General features: G+C 46.6%; 1 protein-coding gene across 5 annotated transcripts in view; it reads right to left on the bottom strand.

Annotated features, from left to right (window-relative positions):
* Nucleotides 1-25,181, bottom strand: part of LOC141144048 (NACHT, LRR and PYD domains-containing protein 3-like) — a 213,343-nt gene that overhangs the window by 182,497 nt on the left and 5,665 nt on the right. For 3 of the 5 annotated variants that reach the window (XM_073629398.1, XM_073629394.1, XM_073629395.1), the window contains exons 2-4: nucleotides 24,953-25,052; nucleotides 13,086-13,164; nucleotides 1,849-3,496 (exon numbers count right to left, since the gene is read on the bottom strand). In XM_073629398.1, coding sequence (XP_073485499.1) covers nucleotides 1,849-3,496; nucleotides 13,086-13,155 — 1,718 coding nt within the window. In that variant the 5' untranslated portion in view covers nucleotides 13,156-13,164; nucleotides 24,953-25,052. The remainder of the gene's footprint in view (nucleotides 1-1,848; nucleotides 3,497-13,085; nucleotides 13,165-24,952; nucleotides 25,053-25,181) is intronic. The other 2 variants (XM_073629397.1, XM_073629396.1) reach the window with 1 other exon arrangement.

Raw genomic sequence — 25,181 nt, forward strand, 5'->3', positions numbered from 1 at the left:
CAGCTGCCGAAAAAAAGGCCAAGCGTGTCCCACGGCCACGTGCTGATGAGGATGCACCGTCTCCACGACCAGCACTAGACACAGAGCCTGCTTGCCCTCTCTTATTGGCTTGTGACTGTCTGCCTCTCCTTCTTGGCCTTCCAGACATACTAATGGCCTGTAGCTGCACTAAGCTGGGATATATATATATGTAGGTTTAGCTAAACACTGTGAGGTGGACGCACCACACTAACTTGTAGTTTTAGCTGAACACTGTGAGCAGGACGCACAGCACTAACTTGTAGCTTTAGATGAACATTGTGCAGAGGTCTCACTACACCAACTTGTAGTTTTAGCTGAACACTGTGAGCAGGACGCACAGCTCTAACTTGTAGTTTTAGCTGAACACTGTGAGCAGGACGCACTGCACTAACTTGTAGCTTGAGATGAACACTGTGCAGAGGTCTCACTACACCAACTTGTAGGTTTAGCTGAACACTGTGAGCAGGACGCACCCCACTAACTTCTAGGATTAGCTGAACACTGTGAGCAGGACGCACCCCACTAACTTGTAGTTTTAGCTGAACACTGTGAGCAGGACGCACCGCACTAACTTGTAGGTTTAGTTGAACACTGTGAGGTGGACGCACCACACTAACTTGTAGGTTTAGCTGAACACTGTGAGCAGGACGCACCCCACTAACTTGTAGGTTTAGCTGAACACTGTGAGCAGGATGTACCCCACTAACTTGTAGTTTTAGCTGAACACTGTGAGCAGGACGCACCACACTAACTTGTAGGTTTAGCTGAACACTGTGAGGTGGACGCACCACACTAACTTGTAGGTTTAGCTGAACACTGTCAGCAGGACGCACTGCACTAACTGTAAATAGTCTAGCTGCCTGACTGTGGTACTAATAGGATCAAAAGAACACCAGTAATTTTCTTCAGGTAGCTGTATATACTGTAACAAGACAAGCCTGCCTGTCAGTAAGAAGATAACAGGAACGGATCTAGCTGAACACTGTGAGCAGGACGCACTGCACTAACTGTAAATAGTCTAGCTGCCTGACTGTGGTACTAATAGGATCAAAAGAACACCAGCAATTTTCTTCAGGTAGCTGTAAATACTGTAACAAGACAAGCCTGCCTGTCAGTAGGAAGATAAAAGGAACGGATCTAGCTAAACTGAATACAGTGTATATATATATATATATGCAACACCTGGGATGCATATATATACACAATACACTGTAAGTGCAGCTAAACTGACTGACTGTTCTGCCTAATCTATCTAACTCAAATCAAATGACACTGTCTCTCTGTCTATCTCTTTCAACGCCGGAACACACACTACACAGGGCCGCCGTGCAGGCGGCCTTGTATAGTGTGGGGCGTGTACTAAATCCCCTGAGCCATAATTGGCCAAAGCCTCCTTGGCTTTGGCCAATTACGGCTCTCTGTTCAGACGGCGCTGTGATTGGCCAAGCATGCGGGTCATAGTGCATGCTTGGCCAATCATCAGCCAGCAATGCACTGCGATGCCGCAGTGAATTATGGGCCGTGACGCGCCACATGAATTTGGCGCGAACGGCCCATATCGTTCGCAATTCGGGGAACGGGCGAACAGACGATGTTCGAGTCGAACATGGGTTCGACTCGAACACGAACCTCATCCCTAGTGGGGAACCTGTAACTAATTTGCAATGGTGTGGACCCAGCCTCTGGTAAACTCTCTCCTCATTTCTCCTCTACTAAACAATTGTTTTACTCTGGATAGCATGTAACTGTCAGTGTGACTCCTTGACATGGTGCATGTACTGTAGTTTAACACAGAAATTCATTCATTTCTTAGCATTTAATCTTTACCTCAAACTACTGATGGTGTGTAGAGCTGGTACAAGTTTTCTTAATCCTTCATTTTGAATGTTACATCCCTTTAGGTTCAGATGTTCTGTCTCTCTGCAGGATTTAAGGATGAAAGACAATACAGAGCAGTCTACAGAGGTGAGAGTAATGCCAGAAAAGTCAATGTCTCTGTTTGATCCAATACATTGTAACACTAACTCCTTGTTCCCGCTCTCATGGAGATAATAGAATACAGTAAGAAGATTTATGGAGCCCCTGATAGATTTGTCAGGTTTTTGATGTTTTGTCTTCCTCTGGATCCAGGAGATGACGTGTCTGGAAGCCTCAGCAGACATTTCTCCCACATGAGACTCTAACATGGATCTACTAGAAGAGTCTGAGAGACCGCAGAGGAAACGAAGGAATATTTCAGCACGGCTGTCTTTGTATGATTCAGCCCTATCAAGTGATTTCTGCAATCTGTTGGGATTATAATTAATGAAATGAACTAAAGCGGCAAGGAACTCCTGAAGAGCGAGCTGTAAGAAGGTGTAATTCACATCAGGAGGCCGACCAGATTCTATCATGAGACATGAAAAGAGATCATTATCAGTTTTCACATTGTATGAATCCAGATGGCGGCGATCAAATACAGTCACCTGATTCATAACTCCGTATTCTGCCATCCGTCCGATAGATATCAAATCTTTCTTGTCATTATGATTGGCCAGAATGTTGGAAAAAAAGGTCACAATGAGTTGTGTCACTGTTTTGGGCAATGATGCCATCAGCTGATCAGTGATTGTTGGTTGGACTCTGAAGCACATTGATAACACTGTACAGACGATCCAGCAGTATGATGGGATATAACAGAAAGTGTGCAGTGTGTCATTCTCCTGTACATAATGAAAAGCCTTTTCTGAGAGCTCCTTGTTTCCAAAGAAATGGTCAAAGTAGATCAGTTGGTCTCTGTGGTGGAATCCAATGACCTCAGTCATTCTCTGGAAATCCTCAGTGTCAATTGATGCCAGTCTGGTTGGACGGCTGGTTATCAGTATGGAGCAACCCATAAGCAGACTCTGCCCTACCAAACTATCCACAATCACACCAACATTTCCTTTCTGTTTTAAATCAGTAAATATTTCACTTGATCTGAAATCAATTTGGTGAACACTTTCATCTAATCCATCAAATATAAACAGAAGTTCCTCTGGATGTAGTAGGATATTTCCAATCTGACCCTCCAAATATGGATATTGTTCAAGAATCATCTCCTCCAAATTGACCTCAACCAGTTTATTGAGTTCTTGAAATTTAAATAAAAAGACAAAGGCAAATCCCTTGTAGAGTTTTTTATTTGCCCAATCATAGACAATCTTCTTCATCAGTGTGGTCTTCCCTATTCCTGGCTCTCCGCTCACCATTACTGCATGTGGTACACATTGTGACTGGTGGCTCCAGCTGAACAGCCTGTTAGGGAAAATGTATTCCTGTTCAGTTTGTATATCTTTCAGGAATTCCTCGAAAATATTAATACAGACAACAGTCAGCGTCACATAACGCTCATTGATGGGAAATCTTTGTGGTTCCAGAGTAGATCCTGGGAGTCTTGGCTCCACTAGAGTTTTAGTTTCCTCCAGCAGATGTTTCTTGTGCTTTATCTGAATATCTGGAATGAAATGGAAAAAATTTACCATCAAGTTAAAGTAGAAGTCTAAAATTTGATGTCTGATACAAACATTAATTTCTTAGAAATGCCTCATATATTACAGGTAACCATATCAATTTTGTTCTTAGCTAGAGCATATTGCTTTCCCTAGAGGTCGTGTATGTAGGATAGAGATGGGCTAGAAGTTTGACTCGAACATCAGCGGGAAGTTTGCCCGCCGCCGAGCGCCCCATAATGCACTGTGATCTCACAGTGAATTGATTGCTGATGATTGGCCAAAGCATGCACCTGACCTGTATGTTTTGGCCAATCACAGCATAATGTACTGTGAGAGCCATGATTGGCCAAAGGCAAAGCTCAGGGGCCATGCCCCACAATATATAAGGCTGCTTACACGGCAGCCGTGTGTAGCGTTTTAATATAGATTAGTCCAGTCAGTGTAGCGTATTGTGAATAACACAGTGTTGTGGTGCCACTGAAGTGTTGGTGTGTACAACACTTATCTGTCACCACTGATCCCATTTTTTTGTTTCATTGATAATTTTTTTTTATTTTATTTATTTTTACAGTATCAGGTTCTGTTGCTGCATTATTAGAGGTTTCCTTTTTTTTTTGTCTTTTGTTTTTTTTTGCTGTGCAGGAGCACTAAGAATATTTAGGGCATAATTGCTGTCTCCCCTTCTACGTTGCAGGTGTTCCTGTTTCCGCGTCAGCAATGGGTTTTTTGGGGGCGTTTTTTCAGCAGCAGAATTTTTTCCTAATGGCTGTTTCTGAGTCACAGGTGGTCTTCCTTCTGCGTCACCACTGTTTTTTTTTACATTTATTTTAGCTTTAGTTTTTTTTGCAGCAGCAGTAGCAGCAATAAAAAGTCTGAAAGCAATAAAAATTATTTTTCCACAATTGCTGCACCCTTATTTTCTTTATTAAAAATAAATAAATAAATAAATAAAATAAAATGGTTTATAGTGCACCAAGCACAAAAGTATTGCTCCCAAGCACCGTATTTGCATCCTACACTCCATAATAAAAAGTTATAAAGATCCCCCCAAAAAATCTCCATCATGTCCAAAAGGCCAACAAGGAGAGGCAGATGCTTACAGGCCACTAAAAGGGGGCAAGCAGCCTCTGTGTCTACAGCAAAAAGTAGTGGTCACGGGCGCGGTGCATCCTCTGCAGGCAGGGCACACGTGTCCTTTTTTTCTGCTGCCGGCCATGTTATTGAGCCACAACATGCAGAAGAGTTGGTGGAATGGATAACTAAGCTGTCCTCATCCTCCTCATCCTCTGTCACCCAGGCTCATACTAGTTTGCCTTCTATCACAGCTGCCAAAGCGGCCTCCTTCCGTAGCCCCAACATAATGTACAGAGGAGTCACCTGAATTATTTGATCATAGTGTCGGGTACATGCTGATGGAGGATGTGCAGCAATTTGAATGCTCCAATGTTGGTTCCCAGATTGAGGAAGGGAGTAAAGTGAGCCTAGAGAGAGGGTATGCCAATGACGGACAAGAAACTGGCAGTCATGTTCCCCCAGCTGTATCATACTACCAGGTTTGCTCCAGTGACGAGGAGGGAGGGGATGATAAGGACACTGACTGTGCCTGAGAAAAGAGAGGAGGAAAAAGAGGAGAAGGCACAACTTCAACGAGGCATGATGTCCTCCATGGGCTTAAGGGCAGCCACCCTACTGTATCACAGTACAGAGCTCCACAGGTGCAGGGAGCTGCTGACTCCCCACTGATTTCCAAAAGATCATTGGTGTGGGCTTTTTTCAACACGTGCAGCCGACCACAGCGTTGCTATTTGCAATCTCTGTCTGAAGTGGATCAAGCGTGGCCAGAACACCAGCCACTTGGGCACCACATGCTTGAAAAGACATATGATGACCTCCCATGCGGTCCATTGGCAACAGCACCTGAAAGACCCACATCATAAAAAAATTCAGACTTCTCCTTGCTCCTCATCTGGGATCTCTACCCCTACTATACCTCAAGTCTTCTCAAAAACCTCCACTGAGAGGGATGCTGGTATCGCAGTGGGTGCCACGGGTACTTGCACCCAATCTGCTAGCAGTACACTAGGGATGGGTGGGCCAAACACCCCCAGGTTCAGTTTGCACCAGAACATGCGAACAGACAAAAATTGTGCAAACATGCAAACCCTATTAAAGTCTATGGGACACGAACATGAAAAATCAAAATTGCAAATTTTAAAGGCTTATATGCAATTTATTGCCATAAAAAGTGTATAGGGACCCTGGTACTGCCCTAGGGGACATGTATCAATGAAAAAAAAAAGTTTTTAAAACAACCATTTTTTCAGGAGCAGCATGCTTAAAGTGAAACAATAAAAATGAAATATTCCTTTAAATATCATGCCTGGGGGTCCCCTTAGTCTGCCTGTAAAGTAGCTCATCTTTCTGATGTTTATTACAGTACCACAGCAAAATTACATTTCTAAAAGGAAAAAATTGGTGTGGGTCCCCCCCCCCAGTTCATACCAGGCCCCCCCCCACCTGAACCATACCAGGCCACATGCCCTTAACATGGGGAGGGTGCTTTGGGGTCCCGACAACCCTGGCCATTGATTGGCCCCCAGATCCCGTCCCCCCCATGTGAATGGGTATCGGGTACGTCACCGGGTGGCCCTGCCCTTGCCTATAAGAGCTGTCATAGCGAAAAGACAGACGGAGCTTTTTCGTTTTTGTATTTATTTTTCGGGCTTGTCAGGCAGCACGATTGAAGATGGATGAACATCGCGGGACACTTTTCTTTTTTAATAAAGGAATTGTCAAAAACTGTCTTTTTGTGTTTTTTTCTTTTTGACACTTTTTTTGTGAATGGGTAGGGGAACAATGTACCCGATACCCATTCACATAGGGTGTGGCGGGATCTAGGGGCCCCCTTGTTAAAGGGGGCTACCAGATTCCAATAAGTCATAAGGGTTTTCAGGATGAGGCCTTAGTCCCCATCAACAAATTGGGACAATATGCTTTGGGGGGTACCCAAAAGCCCCCCCCCAATGTTGACGGCAAGCGGCCTGGTATGGTTCAGGAGGGGGGGAGCTTGCTCGTCCCCCCCCTTTCCTGGCCTGCCAGACTGCTTGCTCAGATAAGTGTCTGGTATGGATTTTGGGGGGACGCCACACCAAATATTTTTAAAAAATTGTCATGGAGTTCCCCTTTAAATCTATGCCAGACTTAATTTTTCCATACTACCTATTATGGTCTAGGTTCATACAGGCAAACTCTGTACTGCCTCTCAATAGAATTATTGCCCAGACTCTCTGCCTTTGGTCTCTATATGGGATAAGATTTAAATTGGTTTCTCTGATTGCACCCTCTTCTCCTTTTAAGGTGACCCTGACGCTTCCCCACCCTTTAAGAAAGAGATCATTTTATTATTTGGTGCGCTTCTGGTTTAATAACATTTAAATCTTTTAAATTAGACTCTCATTTTAAAACCTTCTCACAACTCCAGACAGAATATAACTTACCCTCCACTGAACTGTTTAGATATATTCAAATTCAGCACTTTTTTCATAGCAGATGTACACTAACATCCCGTCTGCAACACACACAATTCGAACATATCTGTGAATCCATGTCCAGGGAAAAGGTATAATATCACTTATCTACAGCTATTTAAATGAAAATTCTCTCACAGAGAAAACCAAACCAATGAATCAATAGGAAGCAGAATCTGCATAAATAAAAACATTTAATTGCAGACATCGCAGCACCAGGTGCTGGAGCAGGCGCACCACCAGCGGAGACGAGGCAGAGACTTTGTTGATGACCTGAACCACCCCAAGATTGTCCCTGTGAAAACGTACTTTCAGATCCCTGAAAGACTCACCCCACAACTCCACAACCACCGTAAACAATTCCAGTAGCACTAAATTGCGAGTGAAACCTGCTTCCTTCCATGTATCCGGCCACGGGCCAACACTCCACTGTCCTTGAAAAAAAAAAAGGCCCCAAACCCTGTCAAGCCCGCCGCATCAGTGTAGCGTTCCAGGTCGAAGTTACTAACCGGCCCGGACATCCACAAGGCCCGCCCGTTAAAGGACTCCAGGAAAGAATGCCACACCCGCAGATCTTCCCTATGTTCCCATACCAAACACACAAAATGCGTAGGTGCCATAACCCCTGCCGTACTTGCTGACAGCCTTCTGCAAAATACTCTCCCCATTGGCAGTATGCGACACGCAAAATTCAACTTCCCCAGTAGCAACTGCAATTTTTGGAGTTGAACCTAGCGCAATCCGAACAAACTCCGAATCTCCTCCTTGAGAGGAACCAATTTGTCCTCCGACAGGAGACATTGCATGACGCTGGAGTCCAAGACAATGCCCAAGAAACTTAGCCCCGAAGTTGGACCCTCCGTCTTCTCTGGAGCCAATGAGATCCCAAAACGGATCTGCGATGTGCTCCAACATAGTCAGTAGCACCACGCAGGGTTTGAAGAGGCCGGACCCACACACAGGAAGTCGCCCAAATAATGGATGATCGAATTCACCCCAGACACATCCCTAACCACCCATTCTATAAAAGAGCTGAACCAGTCAAACAAGGCACAGGAAATCGAACATCCCATGGGCAGGCAGCGATCTACATAGAACGCATCCTCCCGGTAGCATCCCACAAACTGAAAACTATCGGGGTGGACTGGTGGACCAGCCGCCCTATTTAACATGCTGGAGCCTTCTGCTCGGTGCTGTCCGATCTGCAGCTCCCAGTGCCTGAGTTCCTGTTTCCTGTCCACTTCCTGTTTGCCTGTCTGATCTCCTAGTGACCCCGGCCTGTCTTTGGACTTCTCTTGTTATCCGCCTGCACCTGACCACGGCTTCCCTTGACTACGTTTCTGCCTGCTCCTCTGTACCACGTTGCCCACCTGCTGCCAACCCTGCCTGTGACCCAGACTTTGAGCCTGCCTGTTCCTCTGTACCTTGCTGACCATCTGCTGCCAACTCTTCCTGAGACCGGACCTGCCCTTTCTGCTCCTGCTCTGCACCAGCTGCCTAGAACCTTACTTTCTAGGACTTCCAGACCAAACCTGGGCCTTACCTCCGCAAGTCACCCGCCAGGCTATCTTACCACTCTGCGCTCCTGTGCCTTCTGTTTACACTATCAGGGGCCAGGAATCAGATACGTACGGGAGGCCTCCCCTGCTATACCGGGTTAGTCAGTCAGGTACGTGTAAGTCTGTAAGGGCCCCTGTCCGTAATGGCGTACCCAAAAAAAGATGCGTCGAAGGACGTATAACTTACCGCACACTCCTCCTAGTCAATGGCATCATTAACCGACCCCCCTTTAAGGAAAGAAAGATGGTGAATGAGCTGGAATTTATTTGGCTCCTTCTTCGACACAACCCCCAGAGGAGATACAACCAAATCCACCAAAGGGATCACCGGAAAAGGGCGACACATGCGGCCTAACGCTACTTCCTTCTGCAGTTTCTCCGAAACCACGTCAGAATGTTGCACAGCCGATCGCAAGTTCCGGGACCTCGGAGGTGCCTCAGCCAGTGCATAAGGTGTGCGAAACCCCTCAGAGAAACCCAGTCCCAACGCCTGTGCCGCCTCCCTCTCAGGGTACCTATCAAGAAAAGGCTGCATCTTTTCCACCCTCACTAGCATTGTCCCTTTTGTTACCAAACTCCCCGGTACACCCTTTTCTTTGTTTAAAACAGTGGGACACCAGGTGGTCGCCTCCGCACCCTGAGCACTCGTGCTTGTACCGGCAGGACCCCCCAAACTTGCAAGAACCCTCATTGTACTGCCAGCACACCCCCTTTTTTTCTGGCCGATTGTCCTGGGGTAGCAGCTCCGGCGAAAACTGATTCGGAGCCCGTGCCGAGGTCATGAGCCGCATCCACAGACTAACGTCCTTGTGATCCCACCTCAAAGACGGGCGTATAGCCCTCCGCTGCTGAAACTGCTCGTCATACCACAACCAGGCAGTGCCCCCGTAGACTCCATAGGCTTCTCCCACGGCGTCTAGAAAAGCGCCGAACAGTGCTTTGGGGTTTTTCTCCCCAATCACACTTGCCATAACGGCGAAAGCCTGCAACCAGTTTGGAAAAGTCAGCGGGATCAGCCTGTACTGCCTCTTCTCCTCAACCTCCTTCTTGGTCTCCTCCGGCTTCACCCTATCCAGGTTGAACTTTTCCAGCAGCGATAATGAAAACATCTCCATGTACTCACCTTTCCAAATCTTGTCGCGCACCTCCGGTTTCAGATGTGCCCCCAGGGGTCCCTCAAAACCCATGTAAACTTCACACTTGGCCGAGTCGGCCAATCTAATTGTCTCCTGCTTGCTAGCAGCCTCCCCCGCTGCCCCAGCCTTGTTCCCCCCAGCAGACTTATCCGCTGTCGCCACCTGTACCTGCGCCACCGTCTCCACTATAGCGGGCACCGCCGCCACAGTGATGGGAGCCCTCCCAGCCCTGCTGTATCCCGGGGCCACCACCTCCCCCACCTGTGGTCCCCAAGTCGTTGACGGGCTGACCTGAGAGCCCGGCCCTGATTCAAAATGTTTCTCCAATTTCTTCAACTTAACCAGGAACCCCTGTAACCCTGTATCGGCCTTAGCAGCAGTGTGACCATGAACCGCACTATCCAGGGGGGGCCTGCGCGCAAGCTCGCCCGCGCAGCCGACCCCTCCCCCCGTGACCTAGGCCCACCATTATGCACCCCCTCCGCTACCCCAGCAGACTGCCCAGAAATAGGATAATTATAAATGGACTTACCAGGCTGCCTAGGAAGGGTCCCACCAGCCAAAGGTCCCGCTTCCATAGCTACCGACCGCCCCTGAGGCTCCTCCTCCTCCGACACGACGGTTCTCCCTCCGATCTCTGCACCAACATCCGGTCACAATCGAGCGACAGCCCTCCAGGGGAAGCTTCCCTGGATGCTGAGGATCCGCGCTGCAGTTGTATCCGCCTCCTCGCACCGGATCCGCCTACCAACTTCTGCGTTGCCTTGCCCGGTCCTGGAGAGCTCCAGGCAGACACCAATGCCGTCTCCATCCCCGCTGTCTCCGGCAGTAACTGTCCCCTGGTAGAAGAAGGTGTGCCGCCAGCTGTGGAAGTGTATGGCCCGGCAGCCGCGGCTGTGCGATTCCCCCGTCGGAGCCCCGCCTCCGCTAACACGGCACCAGGGGCGGAGCCCTGCTCTCCGTGTCCAGTTGCCGTCTGTTTGGGGGGGATTCTTCCCGGGACCCCCACCCGCAAGCACGGCATGACGCTTCGCGGGGGGCCCGAACGGTACACCCCCGGAGTGACACTGAGCTCTGGGGGCAGGGTCTGGCAAGAAGCGCTCTGGAGACCTGGACCTCTGCGCACGTGCGGACTCTCACCCCCAGTACCTGCTACCACAATCTGTGCTCCCAGCACTGGCGCCAGTTGCGCTTGGAGCCATCCATCCAGCTCCCTTGGCCACAGCCTCAGCCTGCAGTTCAGCCAGGAGCTGCTCCATGTCGGCCATCCTGGAATCTTGCTCCGCACGCTGTGGTGACGCTGGGGAGGGGCCAGCCTCTTTAACACCACTGACCTCTCCTCCCCCCACGTCACTCCCAATCCATGCCACTCTCTTATTTTTTAGCACCCTGTTTCCCCTGTCATGCCAGCCCTCCACTATTCTCTTCATTGCTGCTCCGGGCTTCTCTGGATGAGCGCCACGCTCACATCAGAGTCCTCCCTTATATCAAAGTCCCAACATTCTCCCTATATATCACAGTCTGCAGAGTGCAACCCTACGGCAGAGCCCCCCAATTTGCCACCCTACGGCAGAGCACCCCAGTGTGCCCCCCTACGGCAAAGCCCCCAGTGTGTCACCCTACGGCAGAGCTCCCCAGTGTGTCACCCTACGGCAGAGCCCCAGAGTAACACCTTACGGCAGAGCCCCCCAGTGTGCCACCCTACAACAGAACCCCCCAGTGTGTCATCCTATGGCAGAGCACCCAGTGTCACCTTCTATCAGTGTCCCTTTACACACACACCTTTGCACCTTGGTGCTTGGTGTGGTAGGCAGCTGGCGGGAAAAGGCTTTTAAAAAAATCCACATGTTGCAGGCTCTGAACTGCGCAAGTTAGTTGTAGAGCCAGATCAGGCAGTGGGGCATGTGAATAAAAGTCATGCTTGATGTGTGCCATGATGTCACTGCACAGGTGTGTACCCAGACCTGCTCTGCTGCCTAACCGAGGCCGAGCTCAGCAGTGCATCAATCAGATGGACCCGAATGGCAACAAGTGCATTTTTCATGGGCATGGGATTGTTAGAACGACTTCTGTTGAGCAGCAGTGGGCACACATTGATCATACAGTATACACACACAGTATACACCAGTGGTGGCTAGTGCTCAAATTTTTTTGGGGGGGGCGGGCGGAAATAAAACGGGAAAAATTCTGAAAAATACTGGAAAAAAACATCAATTACAGCCTCACTGTGCCATCAAACGCAGCCACTGTGCCATCCAACGCAGCCACTGTGCCATCCAACGCAGCCACTGTGCTCATCAAATAAAGCCTCTCTGCCATCAAGTGCCGCCACTGTGCCCCATCAAATGCAGCCACTGTGCCTATCAATTGCAGCCACTGTGCCCATCAATTGCAGCCACTCTGCCCATCAAATTCAGCCACTGTGATCCCCGGCGGCATTTAACCAGCACCCCTGCCTGTTGTCAGACCCTGGCATTTACCCCATCTTGGTGGCGGGTCAGGCAGTGAGTGACGGTGGTGAGACATGGGACAGGCAGCAGGTCAGGCAGCGGTGAGCTGTGTCCTCCATGCTTACTCCCTGTGTCTCTTCTTTCCTCCTGCTAGGCGTCCAATAGGAGCGCCTGTCCTTTCAGCCATCAGCGTCATGGGTGTCAGACCCACACTTCCTGATTGGCAGAGAGGCGTTTCAGTGTTAGAAAAGCGAATATTCATTTGCTTTTCTAACACACCTGGGTGGGCTCCGAGTGCTCTGCGCTCGGAGCCCACCCAATTTTGAATCCTATTAGAGCCTATGGCTCTAATCAGGTGCTTCACAAAAACACCCCTATCGCTGTAATTCAGGTGCCCGGCATCCTGAAAGGGGCCAGATGCCCGAATAGGGGGTTGCAGCAGTGGCCATGGATAGATTTATGCTATGCAAATAGGGGGTGGCGCGATAGAGGGGCCGCCCCTGCTACACACATACATGCACAGTATACATACATAGTATACATATATACACACACACACACACCAGCACTTTCATCCAAAAATCAGCCTGATAGAACCCATTGCTGCTGCCCCCATCTCCTGGCATGCTGGGACTTGTAGTGCCCCAGCAGCTCACAGACTTTGGATGCGGTAATACAGGAGAGGAGACTGCCTGTGTACTGGTGGGCAGGTAATCAGTAGGGAGGTGTAGCAGAGATTGGAGAAGTTCAGAACGTCCATCCTCCAGAAGCATGGCACGACTCACACACAGAACATCAATCTAACAGCAGCCTAAGAGACAGGAGGAGCCCTGCTAGAGGTAACACAGCCTTCCCCCTCCCCTTCCTCACCAGGGTAAGCACTGATAAGAATACATTGCTTTCAGCTCAGCCAGCTTACCTTGTATCAGGCAGCAGTCTGTCCCACACTGCAGGCTGTCCCCTCCTCCCTCTCCTCCAGCTGTCGGCATCTCCTGCTCCTGTGTCAAAAAAGCCACACTGTAGAAGGGACAGTGTACACTGTGCTACCATTGGCTGAGGAGGCAATGGAGAGGCAGGGCAGCTATAATCTCAAGGTTTGTACAGCAAAATGATGTCTGTAAGTGGCCATTTCAGGGACAGATGTAAACATACACATATTTTTACAAACTGTCCCCGCTTTTACTGAGGCTGGCAACCCTGATGGGGCCCCCTAGTGGCCACTGGGCCCTCGGGCAGTGCCTGAGTGCCCGAATGGTCAGTCCACCCCTGCCTTTGACATATAATGATACATACATGTGTTTTTGGATACTTTGTATTGATTGTGTTTTTTTGTATCCTTGTACAGTCTTATGCACTCTTTTACTGATTCGTATATCCCCTGATAAAGCTACTAGGCGAAACATGTCGGGATAATATACGAATATGAAAGCTTTGTTTAAGCTGGACACTTGCCTTATGACCACCGTCATGATGAAATATTGAACACCTTTGAATAAACCAGCTTTGCTCTATTTTTAACGTTTTTCTTTATAAACGTATATAATTTTAAATATGTGGTTCTCATTATCATTTGTAAGCATCGTTAAAAAAAAATCTCTTTCCTTCCCACTTTACATATTTGACTAATTGGGATGAGGTGCTAATCTTGTGGGTGTTCTACACCTAGTCGGGCATACCAAGTATAAATAAGTTCCATACTATTTACCCAACAATCTCTTCCTCTTGTTTTCATGGCTGCCCGGACCCTGGCTCATTTATCCATATTTTTTGGAGCTGCAAGCACCTTCAGTCAATTTGGCAACGTGCAGCTACGAAACCTACCTTAAAGTGGAGTTCCACCCACTTTTACAACTCTTCAGCATCCCTCACTAAACTGTGCACTGTAAACGAATTGGATATTTTTACATTTTTTTTCTCAGCACCTACTGTATATCTGCTGTATTCATTTTTCACTTCCTCCTCCCTAGCCGTGGCTCATCGCATCATTTCCTGTTTGCAATGCCTTCTGGGAAGGGGTGGCAATTTCCTCTGACACTGCCGTTGCTTTGGAAATCTGACCTGAAACCTATTACACTGCTTGTGCTGCACTGAGCATGTGCCAGATCTGCAAGGATGAGATCCAGGAAGAAATACAGTCTGGCTTCAGATGCCCACACTTAAGATGGCCACGGCCTGCTGTAAGTTTATAAAATAACAAACTACTGCTATAAACGAACAACACAGACCTTAGTTTACAGACTAACTTTACTAGAATACATTAAGCTTGTGTATTATAGGGGTATTTTTATTTAAAAAGTATAATTTTGGCCGGAACACCACTTTAATAGCAGGTCGCCCCATTACTTTAACAATGCAATTATGTCTCTTTTTTACCTCCATGCCTGACAAAAATTGATACATACTCTCTTTGTATCCATTCACTGCCCAGACAGCAAGGATAACTTGCCAAAAATTTGTGGCAGTGTTGAATTGTAAGTCTGTTAACTTGCTGCACATTTTCACTGGTAAGTTATACACTTGTAGAGTACTTGGAGCACAAGTTCTAGTTGACACTTTTCCAATTTGTAGCAAATTTGCGTGGCAAGTCTCTAGCAAGAGCAAAGTTGCAGTGGTGAGTCTACAGCAAGAGCTCTGCAAGTCTACAGCATGAAAATTCAGCCACAGTGACCCCCTGTGGTGGGGTGACTATTACACAACATAACTGAACCAGAACTTGCAGCAGACTTGCAGAATGTTTGCAAAGAAAGTTGATCTGGAGTCATGCAATGCAGACTTTCTGCAAATGTGCAACAAACTTGTGAAGCCTGGCAAGTCTAGCAATAGCTTAGCGAGTAATTTTCAAACCTGCAGCTCAATTGCTTGCTATCTGGGTGGGTAACCGCTTTTAACGTGCGCTCCTCCTCTGTCTCATGGTCTCAGGTGTTGGCCAGGATGGAGAAGATCAAGTTATCTGAACGTATTCATTATACACTGTATGCTACAATGCATCTCTTTGACAAAAAATGGGACAACTGGGACATCCCTTTTTTGTAACCCACCACTGTTATTGTGCTTTCAATTTCTTTGTTTCCCTAATATGGTATATAGTGTGAACTATCTAAATGTAACCAGTCCTTTATATGCAGCTTCACATTATGCTTTGATTCTCTATACTTGCCATCTTTTGTATATTGTCGATTTTATATATCTATAATGTCTTGTCTGTAACATGATCTTCAGAAACATCAGGAGTTGTACGTGGCTGGGAGGAGGTAGTTCCCGATAATGTCATTCTTTGTGTAAACAAAAAACCTATGCCAGACCCAAAGGGCCACAGACACTGTTTTTTTGTTTTTTGTTTATCAAAAGTATTTATAAAGGGTACATATGAAAAATCACAGTATTGTGGACGCAGCTGCTATATTAACAGAAGAAAGAAACAACATAAAATGGGTTGCGGCTAGGTAGAGAGCTTGTCACACGTACATTTTAGCCAGTATGTTGGTGTAGTTAAAAGTATAGGCATTATGCCTAGTTTTAGGTTTACTCCTTATCAGAGCATGTCAAACAAACAAAAAACAAAACATAAACATCCAAGAAAGAACTAAAATTTGTTAGTTGTAGCAGTTATGTTTGTCTCAGCTCGTTTGTGGATGTGGTATTCAAAGTCTTTATGCAGGTGTTCTGAGTGTATATATATTTTCTCATATTCTTTATCAGGGTTGTATCACCGGCGATAAAGGGAGTGGTGGTAGTGGTTGAAGTAGGTTTTAAGAGTGTAGGTGATTTACTTAGTAGTCATTGCAAGGAGGAGGAGAAAGGGAAGATAATAGGCCCAGGATGCACGATTATATGCCTGCTGGTCTATTTTGTGAAAGATTAGGCCAAAAGTTTGGAATATTCATCAGTAGTTATAAAATGTTGCCAGCAGGACCATATTTTCCTGAATTTGGAAGGGGTATCATTCGCTTGATGGATGAGTTCGTCCATAGCAGAGGTTTTTTTGTATGCGTCTGACCCAGTCTTTTATGGTTGGAGGGTCTGAGGAGCGCCATTTGGCAGGTATGCACATATTTGCTGCTTTTACCATGTGAATGGCTAGCGAGCGTAAGTATGCACCATTCGGCATGGTAAAATGGTGCAGTAGAAATTGGGCTGGTGTGTAGTTTAAAATAAGTGTGGTTATTTGGTTTGTGAGTCTGTAGTTCTTTCCAAAACGGTTGTATAAGAGGGCAGAACCACCAAATGTGGAGGTGCGATCCCAACTCCTTAGAACAGCACCTGTTTTTTTTTTTTTTAAATTGTGTCATAGGGTTCTCCGTAACCACTTCAATACACTGTTTTATATACTGTACGCTGACTGCACTGTGTGTGTGTATATATATACCCTATTTATCGGCGTATAACACGCACTTTTTTCCCCTTAAAATCAGGGAAAAATCGTGTTATACGCCGATCCCCGCTAATTTTGATCGATCGGGGCGATCGCCGCCGACATACACATAGCGTGTAGATTTAAAAATGGCGCCGCGGAGTTCGCAGGGACTCGGCGGAGCGGAACGAGCGCCGCCGAGATCACAGTGACTGGGCGGAGCCGAGATACACATAGCCGAGTGTACTTGGCTCTTCTCGGCGCCGCTCACAGTCACGCCCAGTCCCGGACATTGGACCTATGTTATGTCCATCATAGGGCGGGACTAGGCGTGACTGTGAGCGGCGCCGAGACGAGCCGAGTACACATGGCTATGTGTATCTTGGCTTCGCCCAATCACTGTGATCTCGGAGGCGCTCGTTCAGCTCCGCCGAGTCCCTGCGAACTCCGCGGCACCATATTTAAATCTGTAATGGACACTGGGGTCAAGGCTGAAATGACAAGGCTGCACTGACCACTGGGGCAAGGCTGCACTGGGGCAAAGCTGCACTGACAAGGCTGCACTGGGGCAAAGCTGCACTGACAAGGCTGCACTGGGGCAAAGATGCACTGACAAGGCTGCACTGGGGCAAAGCTGCACTGACAAGGCTGCACTGGGGCAAAGCTGCACTGACAAGGCTGCACTGGGGCAAAGCTGCACTGACAAGGCTGCACTGGGGCAAAGATGCACTGACAAGGCTGCACTGGGGCAAAGCTGCACTGACAAGGCTGCACTGGGGCAAAGCTGCACTGACAAGGCTGCACTGGGGCAAAGCTGCACAGACAAGGCTGCACTGGGGCAAAGCTGCACTGACAAGGCTGCACTGGGGCAAAGTTGCACTGACAAGGCTGCACTGACAAGGCTGCAATGGACACTGGGGCAAGGCTGCACTGACACTGACAAGGCTGCAGATGGACACCGATAACGCTGCATTGATGGGCATTTTAATGTAAGTTTTTTTTCCTTAAACCTCCCTCCTAAAAGTTTTTTTCCTGAAAATTCCCTCCTAAACTTGGGGTGCGTGTTATACGCTGGCGCGTGTTATACACCGATAAATACGGTATCCATATATATATATATCAAAAGTGATTATTAAAATCAGCATTGATAGGAGTACAACATTTGCCTGCCTTCTAAGATGATGATGGGAGCCTGGTTGAAGGAAATGATTGTTTAAGGCTGATTTATTTCAACGTTTTGGTGAGTTTAAACCCCATAATGTACAATACTGTGTACTGTACATTACTAACCCCTGACCACTGCTATCTGTACTCTGGTCTGTACATTACATATTTCTGACCAGTGCACCCTGTACTTTATCACCACTGACCCCCTATACTCAAGACATGTGCAATTCGTTACGGTCTCAATACAAATTCAGATACGTTTTTGGGATTTTTTTTCTTGGAACCCTACTTAATGTGAAACAATAAAAATTAAAAATTCCTTTAAATATCGTTCCAGGGGGTCCCCTTAGTCTGCCTGTAAACTGGCACATCTGTACCTGTTGCAGCAAAAATGATATTCCTAAAGAAAAAAAATGAGTCAAATCACATTTGAATTTACTCACAGTTACAATTGCCAGCTCAGCTATTTAAAAAAAAAAACATTATTCCGCCCCCACACCAAAGAACCTTGTCTCCATGTTGATGGGGACAAGGGCCTCTTCCCGACAACCCTGGCCGGTGGTTGTGGGGGTCTGCAGGCAAGGGGCTTATCGGAATCTGGAAGCCCCCTTTAACAAGGGGGCCTGTTCTAGCCCCCCAAGTGAATGAGTAAGCACAATGCCCCCCTAGTCATTCACCAAAAAAGGTGTCAAAAATAAAGAAAAACAGTAGACGGTTTTGGACAAGTCCTTTTATTAAAAAATATATAGATAAATAAAAACAATGTTCCCCCGATGAAGATCCATTGTCAATCACAAGCCCACCGCACCTCCTGACCGCCTAATGCCTACTCCAGTTGGGTAACAGTTCTTAAATAGGTATTGGGCGGGGCCACCTGGTGACCCTGCCCCTTGTGACGTCATCGACCCAGCATGACCCGGTCTGTGACATCACAAGGGGACAGGGTCACCCGCTGACATCATTGGGTAACGCCACCCCTTAGTTATGTAGAAATGTCAGATGAAGGATCAGGCCGTCTGCAGGGAGTGTTCGACGAGGCTGGGTTTTTTTTTTTGGCGGGGTTTGGCCGTAGCGGCGGGCGATGTGAGATGGATCTATATCGGAAGACATTGTTTTTTGTTTTTTAGTAAAGGAATTGTCAAAAACTTGTGTACTGTCTATACTGTCTATATTAATTATTTACACATTTTTGTACCCCAAACTCATTCACATGGAGGGGGGAGCCTGGATCTGGGGACAGACCCCCCTACCCCAAAGCACCCACCCCCCTCCATGTCGAGGGCATGTGGCCTGGTATGGTTCAGGGGGGGCGCTCGCTCGCCCCACCTCATTTTAAATGTGATTTGTCTCGTTTTTTTTTCTTTAGAAATGTCATTTTTGCTGCAGCATGTTCTATACATGGTACAGATGCACCACTTTACAGGAAGACTAAGGGGACCCCCATGCACAATATTTAAAGGGATTTTTAATTTTTATTGTTGCACTTTAAGCATAATTAAAATCACTGCTCCTGAAAAAACTATTGTTTTTAAAAAAAAATGTTTTTGCATTGATACATGTCCACCAGGGCAGTATCCAGACCCCCATACCCCTTTTATGGCCAATTACTTGCACATAAGCCTCCAAAATGGGCATTTTTTAATTTTCCTGTTCAGCTCCAATAGACTTCAATGGGGTTCGCCGTTCGTGTTAGAATATTTTGCCTGTTTGGGTGCTCTGCTGCGAACCGAACAGGGGGGTGTTCAGGCAATGTCTATTATTGGAGAAAGATATTCTGTATGACATTGTACATTTGTTTATTTTTGAGGTGAGTATCTGTTATATAAGATTCTATTGGAAGAGCACATACAGTACGCACCTGTGGATGGATTTAGTAAAGACAAATCGACTGTGCACTTTGCAAGTTCCAGTTGCACCCATTATCCCCAGAGCTTAGTGAATGTGGTAAAGCCCTACTAATTTCTATCATCCAACCATGTGCAAGGAAAAATACTATTTATTTATTTTCCTTGCACCTGATTGGGTATTATTTACAAAGTGAAGCTTCACCACATTTACGGTTACTAAGGAAAATACACAGTCTATTTGCCTTTAGTAAATCCACCCAAATGGTCTTTCCCCTGTATCCCTGCTCCAGCACACTCATTGGTCCCACCCATGTATCCCTCCCCCAGCACATTCATATTGGTCTTTCCCCTGCATCCCCCCTCCAGCACACACATTAGTCTCTCCCCTGTATCCTTCCTCCAGCACACAAACATTGGTATTTCCTCTGTATCCCTCCTCTAGCACACACATATTGACAAGTTAAAGAGTAGGAGAAGCCTAAGGCAAGACTTTTAACAGTTTTGACAGGCAACCAACAAGGAAAGATGCCACTGTTACAGGGGTATGGAATCACAGCTCGACAACACCACTGACTGTAGGATCGGGACCCTGCACAGTCCTGATCTGACAGTCCTAATCTATGGGTGCTGCAGTGGCAGTAAAAGAGAGCCAGGGGAGAGAGCACAGCCTGTGTTTCATCACATATGGCTACCCATCACATTTGGCTACCCGCTGGAGAGCGCATGCGCGACGCCGCCATATGCGCTCCAACACTGTTGTTTCGTCAGATTACATGACCCGTCAGAACGTGTAACGGAAGTGACGTTTCGTCGCCGCCATCTTGCTACATCCTGCACTCCTCAATAGTAAAGATACACTGAGAAGGGGAAAGCGGACATCTTGTTACACCCACCGGAGTTTGACATTTTACACTTATTTTTAACAGTAAACTGAGTTTATATAGTGAAATACAGTACTTAGAACTCCGTCTGACTGGTTAGATGTTCAATTTTGAAAGCAGTGAACTTCTGTCAGATTAGCAAACCTGTGACATAAGCAGGCTTGCCGCTGCTTTAAAAATTCAACATCTAACCAGTCAGATGGAATTGTAAGTACTGTATTTCACTAGATAAACTCACTTTACTGCTAAAAATAAGTGTAAAATGCAACACTCCGGTGGGTGTAACAAGATGTCCGCTTTCCCCCTTCTCAGTGTATCTTTACGATGGAGAAGTGTGGGGTGTAGCAAGATGGCGGCGACGGAACGTCCATGACGGTTTTAGTGTGCTTTTTTGTCTGAAAACTGTTGGAATGCATATGGCGGCGTCACACATGCGCACTCCAGAGGGTAGCCAAATGTGATGGGTTGAGTATGTGACGAAACACCTGCACCTCCTCCTGGCTCTCTCCTCTTCTCCAGATTTTCTTTGCAAATCTGTTTATTGAATTTGGTAAAAGACACAACCAAATAACAAAAGACAACAACAAGTCAGGAGACAAGGAATAGCAACGGCCTCATTCGTAAAACTGAGGCGTGGCTCACAATAACATATACATGCAGAAGCAGGCATAACAAAAGTACAAGGTATGTAATAACCCAAATTGAGGGATGTCCCTAAAGTAAAAAAAAAAACATATAGTCTACTCTTACAAACTGACAAACATTAAACTGTAGTCATTAGTGAAGCTGCCAAGGGCTCCGATGAACCATTTAGACCACGGTAGGCAACCTTAAAAAAGGTGGAGATCTACCTGAACAACACGGGAGAAGTCAAAGATCACTGGGCACATTGTCACCTCCTCACACCTGATTTAAACCTCTAATTGCTGTACTACCGCGTCACAATCATATACAGTGCGTGGCAATCGTGGGTTTAAACCAGGTAAAGCTGAGGCAGCAGCCAAAGGTGTACACATGCTGCAACAGGAATTAAACCCCCTGTTGCTTTGGTGGGTGTTACCACCTGCCAATCATGACCCATTTAAGTAAATGGGGCCACTCTGCAAGCGCCCCGCAACTGCATGCTTCTGCGGAGTCCAAGGGGTTAAAGCAGGTGGTGAGAAAGCAACACAATGCTGCCTTCTTTAACTCCTTATTTGCTTTACTGCACAAGGTTGCAGGGCATTTGCAGAGTGGCCTCATTCACTTGAATGGGTCATGTTTGGCAGGTGCAACACCCACCAATCATGACAGGACATGTAACTCCTGCTGCAGCTGCGACATGTGTACACCCCTGGCCACTGCAGCTAAAGGGAGTGCAATCGGGTATGGGTGGTAAAAACATCACCTCCTAAACTGAAAATGTAAATGAACCCTTACTGTCCTGGGCACCCTCTAATGCTGCTGGGTTAGCTGCACTTTGCCATAGACTTCTATTATATCCTGCAGGTGTGGGGCACTTTCTGAATGCACACCAAAACTCCTGCATTCAAGATGGGACAGGAGCCAGATCTACAGAGGACGCATCAGCTTATGCGACTCTTGCTCCCTAGTACAACTTCAACTTTACAATTAGTCCCTCTGCATTGTACTCTGTTTGATGTTCTGGAATGGTGGTTCATCAAGCCCAGACTGGAATCTACCAGTCACCTGTCCGCGATCTACTGGTAGATCGCGATCTACAGGTTGCTAACCCCTAATTTAGACCATACCGTGATGTATCTTTTGGGGCAACCTCTGTTGATGTAGGTATCTTTATAAAGGGGCAAGCTGTTTTTCACCAGTTGTTTCCAGAAAGAAAGAGATGGGAGGCAGGTTATTTCCACTACATTGCTATGGTCCTTCTAGCATAGAAAAGGAGCAGGCTTTCTGCCACTGTGTGAATTACAATTTCTACTAGGCCTAGTAGACAGATGTTCATTGAGGGTTACAAGGAGATAGATGACACCAGGTCAATTGAGGCTAGCGCCTCCTCACAGAACCCAGTGATGGCAGGCCTGGTCCAGAATATAAAGGAAAAATCCCCTGGTGATTGACCACACCTCCAACACTCTGGCGGGTATGAGGGATTCATCCTATGAAGTCTGTAGATGGTGTAGTAGGCCCCATGTACGATTAAAATTGTATGAGTTGATCCCATAGATAATCTAAGGTTTGGAATGGAGATCCCAGATATCTTTCCAATCATTGTTGTCTAAATCTGGAATATCACGCAGCCACCGGTTCTGGTGGCCCTAGATGAGAGTATGAAAGACTAGATGAGAGTAGAAATGAGAGGTAGGTTTCTTGGCACAATCTGATCGAAGCACATGCTCCAGAGCAGATTGGACAACCAAAAGTGAAGCCTGTAGGAAACTGACTACTGAAAGCATGGGATAACAGCATACCGTATTTCCCAGCGTATAAGACGACTTTTCATACTTAAAAACATCCCCCAAAAATCGGAGGTCGTCTTATACCCCGGTTTAAAATGTGCACTTTTAGTTCCTTTGGGCCAAGCTGGCCCAAAACTAACATCCCTAATCTGTCAGCCCGCTGGATGTGCGGTAATACTGTACGTAGCTTTGGCTACATACAATGTACCACGCTGAGCCAATCACGGCGAGCAATGTATTCTATTATTTGAATACAAAGCCTGCTTGGATTGGTTTTGAGAGTCAGAGAGGAGCGGGTTGATAATGTTACAACCTCTGTCAATCCGAGCAGGCTTTGTATTCATTAATAGAATACATTGCTCACCGTGATTGGCTCAGCGTGGTACATTGTATGTAGCCAAAGCTACGTACAGTATTACCGCACATCCAGCGGCTCAGCGAGGTATACTGTATGAATTCTGTATGTTACCGAAGCTACTGTACATATGGTATTACTGCACATCCAGCGGGCTGACAGACTAGTCAGAATGGGGTCGTCTTATACAGTGAATATAGCCCAAAACCAATGTTTTAACTGGAAAATTAGGGGGTCGTCTTATACTCTGGCAAATATGGTAGATAACTCGCAGGGACATTGTAATCTAAGGAGAGCTGTGGCAGGGAAATCCCGGAGTGGTGTGAACCAACCTGAGATTGTCTTGACATTGTACTTAGCCCAAGCTCCCAGTTCAGGTTCCTCTCCAGATTTAGCTTGTCACTTCCCACGCTAAGCTGAGAGGAGAGGGGATTCTGCTGTCACTACTCCTGTCAGCTTGTAGAGGCAGGAACTCTCTACACACTCCCACCCCCAGACTGGTGGAATCCCTTCAACACTGTTTTTCTAGAGTTCACACTATTTATCACTCTTTCCATTCACCTACTAGGACACCCTCCCCCTGGGATTGGCTGGAGCTCAATAAATCAGCACCATCTGAGTGTAGCAGGTAAATACTTTAATAGCGGCAACAGAGTGGCAACTCACAGAAGTAAGGATGAATAGTGCCCATCAATGTAGATAAAAGTCCCTGGGACAGCCATCCAAGAAGTGTTGGTCCCTGGGACAGCCATCCAGGAACCCTCAGCACCGCCCAAGGTTCATCCGGTTTCCCACTGAGGAGGAATGCCGACCATCCAGCTAGCTGCAGAGGGGACTTTCATCTACATTGATGAGCACTATTCATCCCTACTTCTGTGAGTTGACACTTTTTTGCCATTATTAAAGTATTTACCTGCTATACTCACATGGCGCTGCTTTTCTTTCTCTTCCCATTGCAGAGTATATTCTAGCACTCCAGCAGCGGCTGCCACTCATTTAGCCTATTGGACTTTTTAATCTTCAGCTCCTTTAGCCAGTCATTACTATGGACTTTTTGTTTTAGGTGCACTGGATTTGTCCTCTCTCTCGAACGTAATAAATATCCAGACTACCTTTTTGACTCTCTCCACCCTATGTTCTGAAAACATCCAGAAAGCAGGAGGGAGTAATCAAATCTAGAGCCTGTTAACTCTATAACGGCTTAAAGCAGTTGAAGGCCAATTTACTGATTTACAGTGAGACCAAAAAAGAAAAACTAAATTTACCTACCACCCAGCAGTCTACCTACGAGGATGCTACACAGATTTAGCGTGAGATTTGGTGATGTTATTAATGTGCTGCTCCCTGTTCTCCTGGCTGGAAAGCAAGTTGTACCTGAGGACCTGAAGTGCAAGGATCTCTTTCTTCTGTTTTATCCATTCATGGATCAGTGCTTCCTCCACTGTTCCCCACCCATCATCAGACCATGCAAAGCAATGCTCCTCTACCAAGATGGCCTTCTCCACACAAGGACACAGTGCAGAAACAGTGCAGAAAAGTGCAGATTGATGTGAATTTGTAATATGCCTGCGCCCTACAGGCAACAGTGTTGATTAGTCCTTTGCCTTTTTCTTGCCTGTTTCAGGCACAACTTTGAGAGTAAAGGTCCTATTTAAAAGTAGGATCCCTATTGGATTCTGATAGGAGACTACACTAAAAAACTGTATACATTCACACAATGTCATAATTGATCAACATATGGATGGAGAAATAGCAAATTATACTTTATTACCAGATATCTCAGATCCCTCCGCCATCTTTCCCTCCGGCATTTTTCCCTCCGGCATCTTTCCTCCCAGGTTAATGTCCAGCAGATGTCAGACCATCATCACCTAGAGACATTGACACATAATTGTTACCTTTTAAATGTAGACAAACTTTATTTGTTACCTTTATTCAAGTTATATAAATGTTAAAATAAATGTGATGTCATCTATTAGAACAGAGACATTACTAGTGTC

Source organism: Aquarana catesbeiana, linkage group LG05 (assembly GCF_042186555.1).
Source record: "Aquarana catesbeiana isolate 2022-GZ linkage group LG05, ASM4218655v1, whole genome shotgun sequence".
In the NCBI taxonomy this organism is placed as follows: domain Eukaryota; kingdom Metazoa; phylum Chordata; class Amphibia; order Anura; family Ranidae; genus Aquarana; species Aquarana catesbeiana.